Raw genomic sequence first — 22,261 nt, forward strand, 5'->3', positions numbered from 1 at the left:
CTATAATAATACAAACAAATAAATATTATATTCAGACCAATGTAATATATCTAATGTAAGTCTAGAAAAAGCTTAACCAACACTATTACAACTTAGACCAACTATTTCCTAAAAGAAAAAAAAAAGATAGACCAGCTATAAGATTGCAGGGTTAGTCACGTAAAAAAAAAAAGTACTTAACAACCTTAAAAATCAACATGTGTTTGTTTTCAGTTTCCTTCCAGCCACATCTAACCACCGTGCAATACTTGTGATTAAGTTGTCGTTCATCAATGTTGATTATTTAACCTTAAATCAATCACACTAACATAAAAAACACTTCAAGGAACAAAAACCAAATACCATAGATCAGTGTTCAATCTAAAAAAAGCAAAAGCTTATTCACGTATAATTATGATATTAAAATAGTTTATTGAAAATACTAAAATTTTGTTTGAAATCTACCACCTTTCAATCTAAATAGCCAAAAAATTTCAACGCATAGTCACCATCATACTTCATATTGTATCAACCTATCCCCCAATTGTGTTTTTTTTTGTCTCGACGATTCTTGTGCGTATCAATTTGTAGAATAAGAGGTAGAAAAAACATCTAAAACAAAGGGAACCAAAGAGTAACAAAAAAATTGAAAAAATGAAATAACAACGAAGAGAAGTATACAACAAAATGACACTAAAAAATAAAAACCAAAAACAACTCAGAAACGTATAAAATATTATAGCAATCGCCCCCAAAAAAATAGAATTTTTTCATAAAATATGAATTAAATTTTGTAAAAAAAACACGAATTAAATGAAAAAATGTTAAATATGAAAAGAAAATAGAATTACATGAGTTAAATATGTATCATATTGTCCGTAAGTGTAACTCAGTTGGTAGCTACTAGAGATAATTTGTGCAGGAGTCGGGGTTCGAACCACGGATTCTCTACTTCTCCACACATAATGTGTGTGAATCTAGCCACTAGACTATTTGACGATGTGTGTGAATCCAGCCACTAGACTACTTGTAAAAAAAATAGCCACTAGACTATTTGACGATGTGTGTGAATCTAGCCACTAGACTACTTGTAAAAAAAAATATGAATCATATTAAACATGAATTTTTTTTGGTTAAAAAAATGTTATAAATTTGACCAAAAAAATTGTCATAAATAAACTACTCCCTCCGTTTTAAAATGAGTGTCGCTTTAACCAAAAAAATTTGTTTCAAAATGAATGTCGCTTTCAGTTTCCAATGCAATAATAACTTTTTCTTTTCAATTGTGCCCTCCAATTAATACTCTGCACACTACTTTCAAAGTATTACTTTTAAAACTAACTAATAGTTAATAAGGATAATTTGGTAAAATAATCATTCTATTTCTTTTAATCAGTGCATTTTTTAATATGTGTGTAAACACCTAAAACGACACTCATTTTGAAACAGAGGGAGTAAAACATAAAATAAAGAAGAAAAAGGCCGTTGAATGAGACATTGAGACTCTCTCCTTCCAAAAGTTGATTTCAATTTTGAAAAATAGGAAAATTATTACAAGCGGTAGGGTTGGCGCCTTCGAAACTAAGCTCTCACTCTCACTTCCATTTTCTCACACTTCTTCTTCTTCTCTCTCTTTACCATGGCTTCTTCCACCGAACAATCTCTTCTCTCGAAGCTTGAATCCTCCGATTCCACCGGCATCTACGCCTTAGTCTCTGAATATCTTCGTCCTTTCTCCAATATCAAATCTTCTTCTTCCATCAACAACGTAACCCTAATTCGACAATTAACCAAACAATTTTTCCATTTCATCAAAACATCTCTCTCAATTCTACCTAAACGGATCCCAGAGCTTTTCAATTCAGAAATCCCCAGTTCAAACTATGCATTAATCACCAAATTGTGTAAAACCTACATTCTGTGTTTTGATTGTTTAGAAATCATTTCTCCGCAACTTGATTCGAAACCGTTACAGATCCATTTCTCGAAAATGAGGATGATTCGTTGCTTTGAGTCTTGTGATCGGTTTCAAGAGGCTGAAGTTGAAGGGTTGAAGCTTTTGGAGAAGCTTCATGGAGGGAAAAGGAAGGGGAAGAAGATTCTTCCTGAAGTTGGGAATAGTGGTTGTGGTGACGATGGAGATTTTTGCGAGTTGGTTGTTGAAATTGCTTTCTCGTTATTGAAGTGTGCAGCATCAATGGCTCCGGATAAAGATGATGATTACCTTAGAAGAATGCTTTGTTTAATCGATGAAGTTAAGCCATGGCTTAGGTAGGTTAATGTTTTTGTTGATTATATTGTGAATTTATTTGTTATACATGTTGATGATTTATGAGAGATTTCATTTCGGTATTTTTTGTGTTTGCAATAATTGTTGTTTGTATGCTATACTATGAAGCACAGACATCGGACACGATATACACACCGACACTTCGACACCGATAGTATTTTGAGAAAATGACATAATTTGGTATAACATGTGTTGGTGTTTGACTTGTCACTGCCACATGTTGGTCACACTGGACACATGTTGTTAGTATGCTATGCTATGAAGCAAGGACACCATAATTTAATGTAATCACATGTGTTGGGCACCGGACACGGCTTTGACCAGAAGTGTCACTGCTACAGAGATGGACACGGCTTTGACCAGAAGTGCCGCTGCTACAGAGATGATATGTACTGTGAAAGGCTACTCAATGTGATGCATGGATGGGGACTTAATACTTTAGAAGCATGTTGCAGGCACTAGTTTTGAATTTTGGTGACTGAATCTGATCAGGAGCTTGACTTTTCTGCCTGCGAATTATTTCTTATTGCGTTATTTTTTGATTTTGTTAGTTTTGCTCGATACCATTCCCCAAAAGTTTGACTTATTCTTTAGCTTTTCTATGTTAAAACTTCTTTTTCATTTCAACCAATTTCTATTAATACCTTTGACAAGTGAGACTATCTACATTCAATAGTTTGATATAGTCTTGGTTCTGTTTGGACTTTCCGCTACCTAAAGTAAATTTTTACTAGCCTGATCCAATAATTCATCTGTGGAAGAAGTGCGCTATGCTTTGCCAATGAAATACTGCACTATGTGCTGTCATGCTGTCATGAATCGGTGTATCAGTTGTGAAGCTAATTATCTGTTTGGACTCACTGTTTCAGGGGATTGGATTCCGATTCGTATGAGAAATATCACAATCCGATAGTATATAACTTGGGTATATGTGCTTTAAATTTACTTGAGAAGAAGGTGTCTTTCTCTGATAAAGATTTGTTGATCACTTTCTGCCGAACAACATTGGTTGAGTATGCGAAGTCTTCAATTAAAGATAGATTGTTCAAGGTAAGCTAATTATCTACTTTCGGTTATGCGAATCAATAAATATTAAACTAGGAATGCTGATGAAATTTTGAATGCAGGTTGCCCAAAATATGTGCTCCTTATTTTTCAAGCTGGAGGAGGATGAATTCTTGTATATCATGGATATACTGGACTGTGTTGCTCGTGAAAGCAAGGTAAGGATGTATATGAAATTCTACGACTAGAACTCGTTGATTCTGGATCACAATTTGCAAATCCAGTGATGTTGTTTAGTCTTAATTTGATTGAATTGAATGTTGTTAGGTTCAGGTTGTAATGATTCAATTGTACTAGATCTCCGACCTGCACAGGTCTTTTAGAATTTAAAACTATAGTATTTTTTATCAGCCTATGATATAAAATTTGTTATTAACATATTAAGCTATAATACATGACATTCACAGGATGTTTGCAATCAAACTATAAAAAATAGTGATGTGAAAGACAGTAAATTATAACAACCTTCACTATTATTATTGAAATTTCATACATTTCAAGAAAGGAATAAGTAATTAACTAATAAAGTGTATACATGCAGTGCATTTCCAAAATCAGTTGATAAAGTATAGTTAGTTGTCAATTCCAAAACATAATCATTTAACGTCCATAGAATTCAAACAATTATATCACCAATGTAGTTATCTATTTATACTTTATAAATCATCGCATAATCCATTCAAAATGAAAATTAGACTGGACACATTGTCGGTACAAAGTCAAATTTAGTAAAATAAGAATAAAGAAATGATTGGAAACAAAGTCGCCTCATGAGTCCAAACTCCTTCACAAAGCACACTGACTATTTTCCGTTCGGCTGCAAAATAGCACTACCACTGTTAGCTTGAGTTACAATGGCTATGTGAGTTTGCATTTCTAACACTGTAGTTTTCATCTAAATGTATTTTTGACATGAATTTTTAGTAACCATACAACACCAATCTTTTTGAACAGAAAAAAGAAGAGCATCATTCACCAAAAAAGAAAAAGAATAAAGTATTGATGGTAGGTAGCAACATAAACAAAACTCACAAAATAGGACTATCGCTGTTTGGCTGTGACTGCATTGGTACTTGGTAGTTCTTTTCATCTAAAATGTATCTGAGACATTATGAATTTTTACTAAGTACAATACTAATTTGTTAACCGTAATTTATGTTATACGTATAATTTTCATTAACAAAAAGCAAAACATCAATAGCCAAACATAAAGAAAGTTTTGCTGTTTCATAATAGGAGATTGGCTGTATCGAAATTCATGTGGTAAGTGCGTAGTTTCAAAAGATTAGTTTGCAGCGACAAATCAAACTCGCCACCACCATTGATAAGACCTGTCAGTGTGAGAAAAGCAAAGATAATATCACATGTTTATCAATAAAAAAAATAGCAACATCAGATAACAATAAAAAATAATCATGTATTGCAAGTTTGCTTAAGAAAAGAAAAAAATTGCAGACTTGTTAATGGATAAGTGAAGACAAAAATTAACCAATCCCTCGGCAGCTACTTGCGTATGCGTTACCATGAGGAAATTCTGCTGCATGGACTCCATTGTACAGGTTGCAAGTGATTTCTTTTCCACAATGTTCACATGCTTTTGATAGTATAATTTTTGCTGCAATGGAAAGAGTGCTTAAATGCATTGTTGGATAGGATTAGATGAAAATAATTAAAAGTTAAACGCCTGTTTATCTTAAGAGCGAAAACATGTTACCAACCCTTTGAATTAAGCAAACCCACAACAGCTTCTTCGATGTTTTTTGCTATGATGAATTTCTCCAGCCTCAATTCCATTGAAAGAGAAACAAGGAATAATTTTATAGATATCGAAACGCATAAGCTTCTTGGATGGTTTCAAGTGAATATGCAAGCCTGCTTTTATAGTGTGAAAGATTATTGCTGCAATAGAATGAATGTTTAGATATAATAATCTTGAGCCCTGCATAGTGACACAGTCTACAAAGCATTAGCCGACTTGTGTATGTGTTCTTAATCAATTGTTTGTCATTTTCAAAGATGGTTAGGTAAGATAGGTTTACTGATAGGGTTATATCACTTTAAACATGTGGTTATACCATTGCAAAGAAACAATTTGGTGGGCAAGGGTTTAAGGGCAGAACAAATTTTTTACGGTTTGCTTGCATTGCTATGTTCCATTTATATTTATTAAGATTAAGATAAGATTTATCCTTCCAGGTTGAAGAGGGAAATGCTGGAATAAAATTTGTGCAACTTGTAGATCATTGTGCTGTTAAATGTAAGACTGCAAATGCAAGTTTTTGTTATACATTTGCAGCATATCTGAACAAAGCAGCAGAACGTTATAAACAGGTTTTCTTCTTCTTATTCTTCTTCAATGTTTCTTTACTGTAGTTTTTACTTTTTATTTATGCAGCTGTTTTAATTGAATTAATTTGGCACTTTGGCAGTTTATCCTTAATTCAATATTGAGGCTCTATGCTGCTGGTTTGGTCCTTGTTAGCTGTAATTTGAGGGCAAGAGCTGAAGATCTTGTATCCCCTGGCACTGCAAAATTTGAATGTTTGCTGGGAGTTTTACTTGAAAATATGAAAATACTTCAGAGTTCACCACCTTTGCTCGGTTCCTTGCATATATTCAGCAGAAGAAGTTGTATGTCATCCAGTGTTGAAGACCAACAATTTGATGGTCATACATGCACACAGTCAGGTTCTGATTGTAAGGCTTCAATGACTTACCTATCATTTTACACAGAAGCATTGGACTTTATATGCCAACCACTTGCTAGTTCAATAAATTCAGAAAGGAAAGAATTTGTAACTGGAAAGGATGATGCTTCTGCTTTGACTGTGCTTTCCACTGTTGGAGATGCATTTCATGCTCTTTGTCAATTTGTTCTTTATGATCCAAGGTATATTCAGTGAATATCTAAATTATTTTGGTGAAGTAGAGTTTTTCATGTTTGGCCTATATGTCTTTCTATTTGATTATTTCATCTTGAGCTAACTGTGATGATAAACATCTAAATCCCAGTTCTTTCTCACTGCAGTTTTAAATTTGAAAAGAATGAAGACAGATTTAACGAAAAGAGTAGAACAGTGCCCTTGGTGACTTTGGCAGCTTTCACTCTTTCCATCAGAACCAATCTTAAACTCCAGGTTCTCCTTATTACCATGGAATGCTGTTTAGGTGTTATCATTTCGACTATAATACTTTTTCCAGTAGAAATATCTTTTTGAATTTCTTAAATGTTTGCAGAATGCTTTTAAGCTGTGCGTTAAAAAAAAACTAATGTTTTTTGCCTCTATTTCAGGAGAGCACACAGTTGATTAAGCATATCATTGCTAGCAAGTGGGTTGATACAGGACGGTTAAAATACATAATTAATCGTCTCCATAATATATTTTTAGTTTTCTACAGAAACAAGCAACTAAAAGAGGTATTCCATTATTTTTTTTTATCGAATTTTGCCATATAATGTAATATCTCATGGAAACATCATATACTTGCTTCTTAAAATATTTCCGCAAGCATTTGAGCTCCTGGTAGGAGCCATTAGCCATCAGTTAATAGGACCTGTCAAAAGTAAAGTATGCCATGCAATATAGATAGAACCAGTACATGAATCTTATTTGGTGCATGCTGTTAACTAAATGGCTTAGCATGAAAGCTTCAGGTATTTAGCAAGGACCCACAAATGACACATTTTAACTCAACTATGGCCCACATGAAAGGCCAGTGGGGTTGTAATGTGACTGAAAAATGAAACCGGATCTTGAAAGCAAATCTCTGAATAATAATACGAAAACAAGGATCAAAATAATAAGAAGAAATGCCCGTTTGAATACTAGAAATAATAAGAAGAAATGCTCTCTACTATAATAAGAAGAAATGCCCTCTACTATATTTGAATACTAGAAAAATGAACAAAATGAAAAAATTTCACCGTTCTCAAAGCTGCAAGCCCAATACTAAGAATGTAAAGGAGTTGTGGTTGAACAGTGAGAATGTGAAGGAGTTGTATCTAAAAGTAAATATTGAGAGTGTAATATCTTTTGCTAAGTAAATTACTTATGTTCTTGTATGATGATGTATCATTGCAGGCTTCAAAGGTTCTAAACTTGTGCTGTAAAGCATCGTGGCTCTTTATTAAACGCCACTGTGGTAATCTGTCAGAAGGTGCTCTAAAGGAGTTTGTTAATGATGCTTACACAAGAAGTGCCAGGCTTTTAGATATTCTCTATGAAACTGACAATCTGAAGACAAGAAAGAAATTGATTAAGACCCTTAAAAACTGGTCCATTGCTAAAGATATGTTCGAGAAGCTTCCAACTCCTATACCTGTGGTGAAGCAATGGGTGAAGGTAGCTTTTAAAGCATTTAATTTTTGTATTTAACAAGTTACATTTTAAGTTTTCTTCCTCCTATTGATTATTATATCATATTGTATGCATGTAGATAGAATGCCAGCGTGTTAAGGATGTTGATGGGAGTGTTGATTCTCCTAGCTTATACAGCCTATTGTCATCTTCTACAGAATTGTCAAAGAGGAACATTGGCACAATCTTAGAGCAGGTTCAGCCGCTTCGTAGACATTTCCTTTGAATAGAAACCTCATCACAATTTTCCTGCTATGCATTTGATGTTTATTGGTCCTTTTTTCAATGTGTATCTTTTCCTTTTCTCCTTCATGTCTGTTTAGGAGCTTACTGAGTATGAGTTGATGAGTTATTACTACCCAGAGTTCTGTCAGAAAATGCAAATGGAAATCACGAATATACTCCTTCAAAATATATATATCACGCCAAATAGTTGCTTTCAAAAGGCACAAACCATAGTCAGAAAAGGAAAGGCATTAAGGTTTTGCGGCATAGGTGGTCTCTCAGACTGCATTCAGTGTTTGTCAGAAGCAATCATCATTTTGGTAAGCTGTCGGGTGTCTCCCTCAAATATCTAACCTCTATTTTCTGTAAAGCTCTATATATCAGAGATGCATAGGCCATTAATATGAAGTCCACTTCTGCAGAAGGAGATTTCTGGTGAGATGTGTACCAATTCAATTCCCATTTATAATCAGCTGTGTGTTGCATATTGTCTACGTGCACTATGTACCCAGGAAGCTGAACCCTCTTCACAGGTACTAAAACATACTGGTAATTTCCACTTTGTCATTAAACTATTTCTCTCTATTTCTTTTCTGGGGCAGTAAATTGTCACAGGTGATGCCTACACAATTGTCAGTTCCTTGATTTCCCTCTCATGTATGTTGAGGGATTTGGCAACTTCATTGATGTATTCTTTGTTCTCTTTTCTTTAAGTTTTCTTACAATTTTGAAGGTTATTTTTTATTCTCCTAACTCTTTGTAATCATCTTCTCATTATTCATCAAAAAGCTGCTTATCGCTGACCTTACATTAAACAGCAATTTTTTGTGTGACTAAAAACAGCAAATTTTTGAAGATGTCAAAGCTGCTTTGGATCTATGGTTGGGCATCTCTTGTGTGGATTGCTTTGAAGAGGGAGAATGTTCTGCATTGTCTGACAATATAATGATTCTACTTTATAACATAATTGATTTATCACACTTGAAGGTCTGTTTTTCTTAAATATTTTTGGTTTGTGTAGTTTTTGCATAAGACATATGGTGACAGTATTTTGGTTTCAACAATATCTCTTTAGGGTTTCATGGAACTCTTAAATGATGCATACCGGCTGGTGATCAAAATGTTCAAATTAAAGAGTGTCTCAATGGAGAAGTGGTTGACCTTATTGTGGGAAAGTAGAAGGCTTAGTCACGCTCTCTGTGTTTCGTCTGTTAATGAGGCATTCATCCTGAATTCGTTGGATGATTTTAGCGACCTTTCAAATATTAATTTCTGGATACATAATCTTAAAGGAAACCAATCCTCATTAATAGGGTTTCAGCAGAATTTCTCTTTTTTGTTTGCAAGCTCTCATAGGAGTTCTTGCGATCATGGTAGCTCGTTTCAAGTAGAAATCACAGTTGACGAAGTTCAAAAAGCTGCACTCAAACTGATTTCAAATGTACAGTCCTTCTTAGACATAATTTATGGTACTTTATTTTATTTAAACTCATCATTCTATTTTCTGTTAATCTTCTCCTAGGTTCCTGTTCCAAGCCATTGCACTTTTCTTGCTGGATATCTTTACAGTGATTTGTGCGGAAGACTCATTGCAAATGGGCAGTTAATAGAGGCAAGTAGCAATGATTTTGATTTTAGTCCTTACAATACTGATCAGCATCCCTTTAACTTAAATTAATGATCATTGCTATTTGAACCATGTATCATGTTCGTCATAAGTGCTGCTTTTTGTGTGAGAGATTGCAATGCTGCTGATCAATCTGTGGTATTTTCTTTCAAGTCAGCCAAAACTGGTTTGGACTTTGATGTGTGATAACTTATTAACTTATCAATGTCTTTTCTACCCTAACTATTTTCTTGGTGGAGTACTGAACTGTGAAAACTTATTTCTGCACAATTTAATCTGCAATGAGAAATAGGCCAAATACCTTCTGCGGTCCTTTAAGTTTGCTGTTTATAACAATTTAGTCCTTTAAGTTTTTTTGTTACAAATTGGTCTTTTAAGTCATAAAATATCTGCAGCATTATCCTATTTTAATCAAACTCAGTTAAAAAGTGTTTATGTGGACGTTTAATGTTAAGTTGGTTGGTCTAAATTCACCGTTCTCAAAACAGGTTCATAGGTGTATTTGATTTGAAACAAAATTGATTGATTACTTGATTTATAACGCTTTTGATAAAATATTTATCTGTAAAATTAGGCCTGAATTCAAAAACAAGAACAAAATGTGCGCAAGAAATCATGTTTTATCTCATAAGCACTTTTGGACCTACCCCTTCAATGTTAAATGGTCCATAAACACTTTTTAACGAAGTTGGCTGAAAGAATGGTTAACAATGTAAGTATTATATGGTAACTTTGGTCTGTCCTCTCTAGCACTCCTTGTGCTGGTGGGATGGTCTGTTGGTGTTAATATATTCCATTTTGATTTCTTCAAAAAAAAAATGTAAGTATTATATGACTTAAAGGACCAATTTGTAACAAAAAAACTTAAAGGACAAACTTGTTATAATATAGGAGGTATTTGGCATGAAAAATAAGATTGAAAATGCTTAACGGATTTAGACTTGATTACTTATAGTACCTTGTCCTTTCCTATTTGAACAAGCAAACCTAGATTTGTTAATGTTAATGCATATTTTATCACTCCTATGCGACGTTCTTTCTAGGTAAACAAAATTGGTTAATGTTTTTTTCTACCTCAACTTCTTCTTGGTTGGGTAGGTGAATAGTGAAAACTTACATGGGCACAGTTTAAGCTTAGATGAAAAATAAGAACGTATAACGTAATGGATTTGGACTTGATTATTTATAATACCTTGTCATTTTCTCCTTCATATTTGTTTTCCTATTCAAACAAGCAGACCTTGATTTCTAAAAGTTAAAACTTCAAAGCTGTGTGCGTGTTTTTGTGCGTGGTCATTTGAAGATAACCTATCAATGAAAGTCATAATTTTGTTTTGTTTTACATCTCTTTGCACTTGGCTTGTTTAATGACTTATCGTATTTCTTGTCTTTTTTATTATTTATTAGGCTCTTTCATTTGCAAAAGAAGCTCATAGACTACATGATCAACTCTTCAAAGTGAAATTTAGGCACATTTTTCAGAAGCATAATGAAGAGAATAATATAACAGTTGATTTTTCGAAGAATCTTATGGACGGCGTTGATAAGATCGAAGTGGACATGTCAGTTGTTAGGGAAGTTTTTCTATTTGATTCGATATCACGGGACTTACAGGACAATTATCTGAGTCCGTGGAAAATTATGCAGTCTTACCTTGAGAGCACTCTTCAGGTTTGACCCGTATCTTGTCATCCTATCATTTATGGAATTATAGTATTTTTAGGAGGCCTTTTATGGACTGCATTTCAATGTCATAAAATGCATGCAGCTAGGAGCCATCTATGAAATTATCGGAGATGGAATTGAGGCTGAAGCATATCTTCGATGGGGGAAAGCAATATCCTGTTCACTTCAGTTGCCTTTGTTTATAGTTGCTTTCTCTTCCCTCTTAGGTATGTAAGTTACTTGTAGCCTTATTCTGCTGTTGGATTGATAAATTTTTGTTCTCTATTTTCAGTGTAAAATTGATGTGCCATTTTTTGGTTTGAATTACTAGGAAAACTCTACGCTGCGAAAAGACTTTGGGATTCAGCAGAAAAGGAACTTCAGTTAGCTGAGCAGATTTTGAATGATAAAAGCGCACCATTTTGTTGCTCAAAGTGTAAATTAATACTTGAAGTTACTCTTCATGGGTATCTCGGAGATTTGTGTCAAAGTAAATTTAATGCTTGTGAAGAGGGTGTTTCCGAAGAGACTGCAAAAAATTGGTACACATCAGCTCTGAATAAATTAACTCTTTCTGAATGGAAAAACCCTCTGAGTTGTCCTGAAGACGACAGTGATGCAACTGCAACATATGCAAAATGTGCTGGTGGGAAGACTTGTACTTGCTCTTTAACGAATGAAGTAGGTGAGGATGTAAAGAAATCTACGAAAGTAGGGCCAGGAACCAAGATTGGACCCAAACAAAATAGGAAGTCTAAAAATGAAGCTAAGGTTATATCAAAGGAACCAAACATAGTAGTTGAGAATCAATCAAGGCTAACTCGTTCTAGATATCGATCTATACAGAACCAACAAACGAGCATTTCTAGGAAGTTAGAAGTCAATGAAAATGTTGAAGGGAACCAAATTTCTGGTCCATCTGACATGCTTAGTCGGAAGGAGTCAATTTCGACGGAGATTGGTTGCAGCATTTCATCAAAGATAGGTGGCAGAGTTTCTTCAAAGTGTGCAATAACATGTGTTTTATCTGAAACGAAGTGTTGGAACTGCCTTCCATCTGAAGTTCTGAAATCTGGTTTATTGAATGATTTTATTATTCTTAAATGGGAGTTTGTTCGGAGGAAACTTTCAATGAAGCTACTCACTCGAGTAGGTATGTGTGCCATTTCGCATTTTCTGTCTTTGTAAATGCATGATTATTCTGTTGTCATTTTCACCTAGTGAATAGAGTGGTAACAGACATGCGCGACACATGTCTTCGTGCATTTGCAGAAACTTTCTGGAATATGAAAGTTTACTCATGTTGGCATGTAAATTGCTTTATCTGTTTATCTATATATCTATGTAGAGTCAAGATCCATTGACACCAGGTGTAAGTCTTTTAATTTACACCAAATCGTGGCCGTAAAATATAATAGATCTGATCGCTGTAATATTTCACGGGTCAAATTAATAATCGAGAGACACACGACATTCCATCTTCTTTTTCTTTTCAGCCATTTAAACCTTCAATGAAACTCACAATATTGCAAATGGAACCAACGCCACTAACTTCCAGACTCTCATAGGCCATCGTCAGAATCTTCCCCAATTTATTCTCCTATAGTCATTATCATATTTTCTTTCTGCCCAGTTCTAACTTTTTCATACAAAATGTTCATTTTGAGACCCTTTATTAGACACAACTCATTGAACTCAGGCCATAATAAACTTTTTGGGGTTGAACCTGAAGTGACTTGGCCTCACAACAATATCTCAAGTTGTTAATACCAATATTCCTTTGTCCTTAAAGTTTCTTTTTTTGGTGGTGACATTGTAAAAACTTGATAAGCATTCTTATTGGTGATAAAGATTCTTATTTGGTATGGTTATAAAATTCTGAATGAAATACTGGTTTGCTGCCATCCCAGACATTTGGTTCGATTAGCAATACAAGGAATGTGGCAAATTAGGTTTTGAATGTAAACGGGAGAAGAGAGAGTAGCAAAGATGAGAGAAGAAGAGATGTCCATGCCTCAGTTGGGTTTTTATTACCGGACATACGAAATATTATAAGCCGTTTGATCAATAGAAACTTACGGTTGAGATTTGGTGTAAGTCTAATGACTTACACCTAGTGTCAATGGATCCTGACTCATATATATATATATATATATATATATATATATATATATATATATATATATATATATACTCCCTCCGTCCCTTAATGTAACCACCCATTTGATTTTATTTTTGTCCCTAAATGTAACCCCCTTTTCAAATTACTAGATGCATTTATTACTTTTTTCCTAAACATACCCCTAATTAATACTACTAACTTGTCTTGAAATATGAATAGTCAAATTTAATACACATACAAACAAAGGACAATTTGGTAATATTAATACACAAAACAGACACATTAATTACACTGACAACTTTTCTTAAGAAATGTGAAAAATGCAAAGGGGGGTTACATTAAGGGACGGAGGGAGTATATATATAATCTCTCTCTCTCTCGTCATGTATTTTCTTTTAGTATATGTTTGGATTCATAATATAAGATGGAATGAAATAGAATAGACTAGTTAAATTTTAAAAAAATGAATGTAATGTCATTCCACTTTGTTCTGCTATATACCATCAATCCAAACATACCCTTAAGGTATAAAGTTTTGCTTCTTTCTTTTTCTAATATGATTGTTCATCTGCAGTGAAGTGTTTTGCATATCCTGATCAAATCGATGAAGCACAGAAAATTCTTCTAAGAAGCATGTCACTTCTGTTTGGCAGAAACCCATTCTGCCACACTTTTTCATCAATTCCCGTAGATTCTTTTCACCAATTGGTTGCAAAGGAGATACCGGGAGATGCATTTGCTATTGAGCGTGCTGAGATAGTTTATAGCATATGTTGGCATTCTTTGAAATGCTATCATTCAGAGCATATGAGGTAGGCATTGACATCCAAAACATACTGACAATGATTGGCCTCTCAGTTCAGCAATAATATACAAATGGTTTACTAATTTGCAATGTATACAACAATACTTTTTGACATGCTTTTTTGAAAATGTTTGAGCCTTACAAATTTGGCATTAGAGCTGTATGTTTGTCAACAAGTTTGCTTAACTAAGATTTTCCTCTAGGTTGTAATAGACAAGAGTTGGCAGTTTTAACAGACAACTATCGGATGATTTTCTGATAAAAGAAAAGCACCTGAAAATTGTAGTAAAAATATTGATTTCTAAATCTAATTTTTTTTCCTTGTTCTTCCAGACCCCTTATGCTCTTGTGGAATTTTTTTTATTGCTTTCCTGTATTCCTACAGTAGTATCTCCCTATGAGTTATGTTTGTAAAATTGTTATATTTGACGCTCTGTGAACATAACATTCTATAATTAACTTTTATAGACTTTGGACAATTTTTTTTTTCCTTACAGGAACATTTTTTGTAATCTATCTCACATCAAGTTTGAAGACATTGCTTCTTGGCTGATGGTAGCTTTTGTACTCTCTCGTGAGGTTCCCGCAGTTTCTCAAAAGGTCATATTCTCTATCTTCATGTTACTATTCCGTGACAATTTTCGCGTAATTGGTTTAATTTTTTGATTGGCTAGCTTCGTAACTATGAACATTTTAGACAATGATAACTGTCGTGACAAGCATAAGATAAAATTGAATCTTAAGAATGTATATTTTGGCTTTCTACAACTCTATTATGGTAGTTGAAATCCACGTCCCGCATGTGCAAGGCTCTACTATATATCCTCTTCCATGTTCATAATTGAAAATTATGTAGAAGTTTCCAATATAGCAACCCACATAGGTGGTAAGTAAAAAGTATCCACTTTTGATATAATTAAAAGAAACCCAAAATTTAACAACTTGTAGAAATTTGATATAACAGGTTGTTGTACTCTTAAGTTGTTTCAGTAATGGACTTGGACTTGATGACTCATGTTGTTCTATGAAGTGCAAATGCATGCTGCGTTGCTTAATAATCCTGTTTTATGAAGTGCAAATGCATGTTGTTTTGCTTAATAATCCAGACTCTAAGCTTTTTGTTCTCTTCCTTGGTGTCTATTGTTTTATCACTTGAGCTTTTTCACAGTATATGATCTTAATATGCTAATGTTACTGCAACAGGTGTCTAAATTACTCGCTGTGATGTATGTGGTTTCTTCCTCGAGTGAACAATTTTTAATGCCATCTTTTAGCAAAGTTTTCGATGAAAATTATTGGTCTTCGTACTTCCACCAAGCTTCTATAGGAACTCATCTTACTTATCAGTTTCTTTCTCATACAAGTGGGGGATGCAAGGTACAATCTCTTGTTGATGTTCAGGCATATCTTCATGTTTATCAATATTTTGGAATTTATCCATGGCTTCTATAGTAAGATATGACTCTTCAAAATAAATGTGGGGAAATATATCCAAATATTATTTAAATATCGTGTCAAGTGTTCAAACGCTAACATGCTTATATAGACTACACTGTACCTAACATGCCTGATTGATGGGCCGAATACAACGATTAACGTAATTACTAATACACGTCTATTTAAAACACTCTCACAAGCTGGTGAATGAGTATCTATCTATTTCTCATTCCTAGCTTGCAAGTAAGTTGGCTGAATAGTTTTGTTGGTAAGGCATTCGCTAACACATCTTTCAGTTGATGTCCAGAAGGAATGTTGGTTGTAGTTATCAAACCACTATTCAACTTCTCCTTGATCAAGCGTTGATCTATTTCAATTTGTTTGTTCTTATTATGATGAACTTGATTACGATCAATACTTATAGCCTATTTATTATCACAAAACAACTTCATAGGATTTTGGCAAATGGTTATAAACACTGTTTTGTGATATGGCAGTGAAGAAGTTTCTCTTGTGCTTTGTGCACCTGTTATTTTGCATATTTCCAGTACATTAGCATCTTTTTTGCATTCATTTACTTGTCTAAGTATCCTTAAACTTTGATATTATAAGATTCGACATTGTATTGTTTGCTCATGGGAATTGGGGGTGCATTATTTATGATTTTCTCAATCGTAAGTTCTGGGGGTTCCCTTTTTTGTACAACTTGCACACTCAAATCTATAGTACCATTGATCTATAGTACCATCAAATAATAATATAACTGATACAAAATTCATTGGTTTGATGTGATTTCATTCCTAATTCTATCATGTTTTATGTAACCATTGTTGATCTATCTTATCATTCTCATTTTGTAACATGGAGCTTACTATCTTGTTGGGATATATTTTCCATCTAACATCCGATCCTAAACAACATTGTTTCTCTTATAGCTCTACAGTAAAATTTCTTTAAGCTTGAGTACCATTTTTCTACTAGAAATCAGCCCAAAGCATTCCTCCATTCCATCCACCCTACTTGGATCCTATGATTTCATCTCCCTCTATTTCCTTGTCATTTTGTATGATGAACCCAAAGTACTTAAATACTAAAACTTGTGTTGTGATAATATGCTCTCCAATTTTCATTGCCAATCTAGGATCCATGTGTCTCTTATTAAACTCACATTACATATGCTCTGTTCTATTTCTGCTTAAGCAAAAGCAACGTGCTTGCTTCCAAGAATTGTCTCTAATTTTTATTTTTCTTTTCTCTTCCCCACTTGCCAACTTAAGATTATACCATCCATACCAACCATGCACCGTGACACCCTCTTTGATGTGTTCAGTTAGCAGTAGCACATATAGAAGAATTAGGACAAAAAAGAGTTCCCAGTTAACCCTGGATGAGAACCTATGATTATATCTTTTGTATCTCTACTTTGTGTTCTTATGCCAGTTGTGACCACTTTGAGTATCTTTCATTGCTCGAGTGTAAGCAATGAAAACCTCTCAATATTTCACAAAACTTGTCTAGGAACCCTAACACAGTACTTGCCCAAGAATGATGCTAAGTTTGAAAACAAGCATTTGGCCTACAAAATACAGTAGGTCTCATATTGTCAACGAATGTTGATTGTTAATAATAACATAATGACGTATGAGGAAAAATGGTGCACCTATGTCCCAGGGGATACCACAAGTTGAATGTAATACCAGTAGTTGTGTAGTAACTAGTAAGTCGTAAGACAACATTTGCTTCATTGTTGCTTGTTAGTTGATTGACAATTTTCGGGCTTTGTGGGGTAGGACTATAGTAGCCTGATTGGTGTATTTATAGTTCTCTCTAGGTGTTGACTTGACGGGGTTTGCCCCAATTAATAGGCTATCAATTTGGTATTTATAGTTCACTGGGTTTTTCAATAAAAAATATAAAGGCATTTGTCGAATGCTTCATCATTGTTTTTTTGATGTCCAATAATCTCTTTTAAAATCAAACGTGGAACTTGTATTTTTATGCTGTCCAGTCCTTCATATTTTAGCAGATCAAATCCATCCTAAGGACTTCTTGCTTCTTCTTCTTCTTAATCAATTTTGATTTCAGGGTCCACATGTTACCGGATCTTCTTGCATCAGAGAAGTTGCATTTGACTCACTGAGGTAAAAATTGTTCTTATTGCATAAGAAAGAAATGAATAAATTCAAAGACAACCTGGACCAATACTCTAATTGTATGTGTTTCTCCGTGTTGCAGGATTGCTCCTGATTCCACCGTAGATTTAGCAGAATATGTGAAAATTTTTTTTGCCCGTCTTCCACTCACAACCATCATCGGTATAAGTTTGCTCGATCGTGAATATACTAGTTTACTACAGGAGTTGTTGCTTTATCCTGCATGTGTTCGAGCATGGATGTTGGTTTCACGACTGAATTTTAAGACTGAACCTGTTGTGATGTTATTGCCACTGGATTCTATTTTACAAGGTATATAGCTCCTGTTTGTACAGAGTACATCATATCAAATCTTATACGTATAAATTTCATGAAGTTAGACAATGTAATTTATAACTGTTCATCATCTTTTTTAGATGAGGGTGATCTGAGTACTGGTTCAGACTTTTTGCAAATGTGTGAGAAACCTAGTAAAATCTGGCGTTGTCCATGGGGTGGTTCCACAATAATTGATGACATTGCACCAGCCTTCAAAACCATTTTGAAAGAGAATTACTCGTCGTCAACGTCTAATTTTGAAACTACAGAACAGAATATGAGGCTATGGTGGGATTGGAGAATCAACGTTGATCGTCGTCTTGCTAAGTTTTTGAGGTGCACTACTTATCGTGCATATTTTGCATCATTTCTCTGTAGTTGAACAACTATGGAACACTCACTTTATACATTCATTACCAACAAACGTAAAATTTAAAATAGCAGTATGCATGATTACATCATTGACAGGGTAGAAGTAGTTTTAACCTTAAAGAAACTAATTGTTTTTCTGTTAACAAAAAAAAGAAATTAATTGTTATCTTTCCTTGTACAATTGTCATCCCTTACCAGGAACCTTGAAGATTTGTGGTTTGGTTCATGGAAATTCTTGCTTCTTGGAGAATGGTCGAATTGCAAATTTTTTGACTCGGTGCTTAAAAATCTAGTGAATGATCTAAGATCTAAGTGCAAATTGGATGTAAATGAGGGTCTTCTTAAAATTATTCTTGGTGGCTCTAAATATGTTTGTGAAGGAAAGACATTGCTTTCACAGCTATGCTCAAAGAAAGACTGCTACATTGCTAAAGGAGGCTACTGTGATGGAGCAAAGAGTGGGATATTTTCAAACGTAGCCAATAAATTAATGTCATCAGAGGTTGCTTTTGAACTATTAAATGAAGCCTTAAATGTGCTGGAAGTGGATGACTCTATGAATAGAGAGCCTGTAATTCTAGTGTTGGATCCTGAGGTGCAGGTAAATCAATTGTTTATGACTTTCTTTTTATGTGTTTTGAAATATTTGAAGCATTACGTACTTAAGTAGTACTTTTTAAATGATTGAGAATGCATCATGTAGTGTGGTTTTAATCAATTTATAGTTTTATACAAACTTTGATAACAAAATCCTACTGCTGCAACAGATGCTCGCTTGGGAAAATTTGCCTATACTAAGGAAGCAAGAAGTTTACCGCATGCCTTCTGTTAGCAGCATCTCTTTTGTTCTTGATAAAGGCAGCACCAGTAAGGAACCAGTGGGAAGAAATTTGGCACCCTTTCCTTCTATAGATCCTCTCGATGCTTTTTACTTGGTAAATCCAGATGGTGATCTTGTTGACACACAAATTGAATTTGAGAAATATTTTAGAGATCAAAACCTTGAGGTATTGCATCTGTTTAAATTTTAATAAGAATACTTGGGAAAAACATTTATGTCTTTGTATTCCTGCTAGTTGTTTAATCTATAAGTCTAGTGAATTTTTGTTTCTTTCTTATCATGTCACTTTACAGGGAAAGGCAGGTTCCAAGCCCACCGTCAAAGAATTGGCTTCTGCATTGGAAAGTCACGAGCTTTTTATATATTTTGGGCATGGAAGTGGTAAAGTTTGAGAAAACATATAAAATAATACATAAATGCATACATTATATTTGCCATTCCATGTGAGTCTTATATTCATAAGTGTGTGGTTGAATTGTATGTGTCTTCACAGGAGTACAGTACATTTCCAGGCGTGAGATTGAGAAACTACCGCAATGTGGTGCCACACTTCTGATGGGGTGCAGTAGTGGTTCATTGACCCTAAATGGGAGCTACGCGCCGCAGGGTGTTCCCCTGTCATATCTGCTGGCTGGTTCTCCATCCATTGTTGCCAACCTGTGGGAAGTAACAGACAAGGATATAGATCGATTTGGTAAGGCTATGTTTGATGCCTGGTTGAAAGAAAGATCAAGAGTTGACATTCAATGCTTGCAGTGCAACTTACTATCAGAAGAACTAGAGGCCATGAATTTGAAGGGTGGCAAGGGTAGAGGAAAAAGAAAAGTCCCAAAGAAGAAATCACTAGAGTTGCCTGAGAATGATTCACTTAATACCAAGTGTAGCCACAGACGCAAAATTGGGGCTTTCATGGGCCAGGCGCGTAATGTTTGCAAACTTCCTTTCTTAATAGGGGCATCTCCTATTTGCTATGGTGTTCCTACTGGAATTTGGAGGAAAAAGGATACTTAACCTTACCAACCCAACACGAGGTCGCCTCCACGGTTATATGGGAATTTGGGCATCTCCCATATGCTCTGGTTTTCCTACTGGAATTTGGAGGAAAAGGGATACTTAGCCTTACCAACCCAACAAGAGGTCGCCTCCACGACTATATGGGAATGTCGGGCATCTCTCATGCAATGGTGTCCCTGTGGCGTTGAAGTGCATTAAAGAGGTTCATCTACCACAATTCAGCTAGTCAAGTCACTAAACAAGAACCCTGCAATGCTAACTCATAACCTTGACCCCCTGAAGATGGGGCATACCAACAGGGATTTCATTATTCTATGGAGATTTGAATCTTTTAGTTTACCTTGACCGCTGCTAATTGAGCCTTGCATTGGCTGTTCATTATTTGATGAATGACCGTTGTGTAACTGTGTAACTGTAAGCTTTCTTGTTAGAAGAAACATATTAGCTAGTTCCTGTCGTGTCCGGGGTTCTTTTTTTTTTTTTTTTAGAGAAAGTTCTTTTTTATTTTAGAGGTGAACATTCCAAATATTTTTTATACTGTTAGCCACAAATATTCAATTTATAGTTACATATCATTTCGATAACCCCCTATAAAAATCATTTTGATATAAAACTCGTCCAATTGCAATGCACGATGCAAGTCAAATCTAATTTTTATATTAGCTGTGTATACTTTAATTTCAATTTTTTAAAAATTAAATATCAAAATCAAGATGAGGTTTTGTAATCGATTGGTTGGCTTTTATTTTATTTTTAGTATATCATATTTTATTTTATACAATGCATATTAATACTATAAAAGTATATTTTCTTGAAAAATAAATATTTGTTTTGTTAAAAATATAAAACTGCAATTGTATTTTTAATAGTTATGTTTTACCTTTGTAATTTTAAGGTTTGTCTTGAGGGTGGATGATGTCTTTTTTCGGGGTAGACCATGGGTGTAGTTTCAAAACTAACTTAATCACTTTAAAATTTGATGAATTAGAAAATATTAACAAGATAACTGCATTTCAAGAAGAATCTTAACTTTTCTTTTTTGACAAGAAACCTTAAGGATGACTTTAAAATACAAGAAACCTTAAGGATGTATGAAATATTGTTTTTGATCGAAATGATGTATGAAATATGAATAACTTAACGGTCCTAAAAAATGAAAATACCTAAAATCCAAATTAAAATATTTTCCAAATAAAAAAGTATACCCAAATTGATGTGAAAAATGAAGGGAAGAATAGTTTAGTCATTTTCTTTGTGTTTTTTGTGTGATTTTTCACTCTGCACACACAGAAAGTACATCATTCAGAAGAATATTTGGATACACTTCTTTATGAATTGTTTTACCGTATTTTGCAATTAATTTTAAATTTAAAATGATGTACAACCATTTTAGACATAATGGTCTCACCACATTTTAGTCCTATTAAGTACATAACCTGTTAAGTACATGAAAATTGCTCTTCTCCTAACAAAAAAACGCTCACTCCTATATACACTGACCAAAATAGCTTACCGAACGTGAGTTAACTCACACGGGGGTTATAACCTACATGAGTTAACTCACGCTGGGTTATAACTTGTGTGAGTTAACTAACGTGGATAGCGAACGTAACTTAAGTCACGTTAGGTTTAACACATACGTGAGTTAACTCACATGGGAGGTATTTTGATCAGCTTGTATGGGAGAACATTTTTTGTTGGGAGAAGATCAATTTTTGAAGTACATAACCACCAGATATGTAATGAGTTCCATAACTCCCTTCCCATAACCAAATCAAAATATTGAAGCCATTTTCATCAACAACAAAAAAATTAAAGATTGAAACCATAAAAACTTACAACTTGCAAATTAACAAGTAAACTCAAATGTTGATAACCGGTTATTTGATGAGTCACTAACTCATCTCATGACTTTTGTTTAGGGGTTTGTGTGAGCTATAGACTTGATTCACTGTGGATGTTTAAATTAGTTATCTTAGTTATTTTATAT

The 22,261-nt window shown here is 34.2% G+C and overlaps 1 protein-coding gene across 1 annotated transcript; it reads left to right on the top strand.

Annotated features, from left to right (window-relative positions):
- The first annotated feature begins 1,470 nt into the window (after positions 1-1,470).
- Positions 1,471-20,884, top strand: LOC146943469 (separase-like). The gene is made up of 27 exons (XM_085741732.1): positions 1,471-2,250; positions 3,139-3,319; positions 3,397-3,492; positions 5,531-5,665; positions 5,764-6,224; positions 6,363-6,471; positions 6,627-6,752; positions 7,417-7,677; positions 7,772-7,888; positions 8,016-8,237; positions 8,340-8,450; positions 8,761-8,904; positions 8,993-9,358; positions 9,440-9,529; positions 10,952-11,215; positions 11,313-11,436; positions 11,541-12,362; positions 13,906-14,143; positions 14,634-14,736; positions 15,340-15,513; positions 17,659-17,714; positions 17,809-18,038; positions 18,143-18,380; positions 18,615-19,017; positions 19,184-19,423; positions 19,551-19,638; positions 19,751-20,884. Exons 1-27 carry the CDS (start codon positions 1,619-1,621, stop codon positions 20,266-20,268), a joined length of 6,549 nt encoding a protein of 2,182 aa, XP_085597858.1. The 5' UTR covers positions 1,471-1,618; the 3' UTR covers positions 20,269-20,884.
- The last annotated feature ends 1,377 nt before the right edge of the window (positions 20,885-22,261 follow it).

The sequence above is a fragment of the Medicago sativa genome, chromosome 2 (assembly GCF_051527215.1).
Source record: "Medicago sativa cultivar Bolivia chromosome 2, Bolivia_mono, whole genome shotgun sequence".
NCBI lineage: Eukaryota > Viridiplantae > Streptophyta > Magnoliopsida > Fabales > Fabaceae > Medicago > Medicago sativa.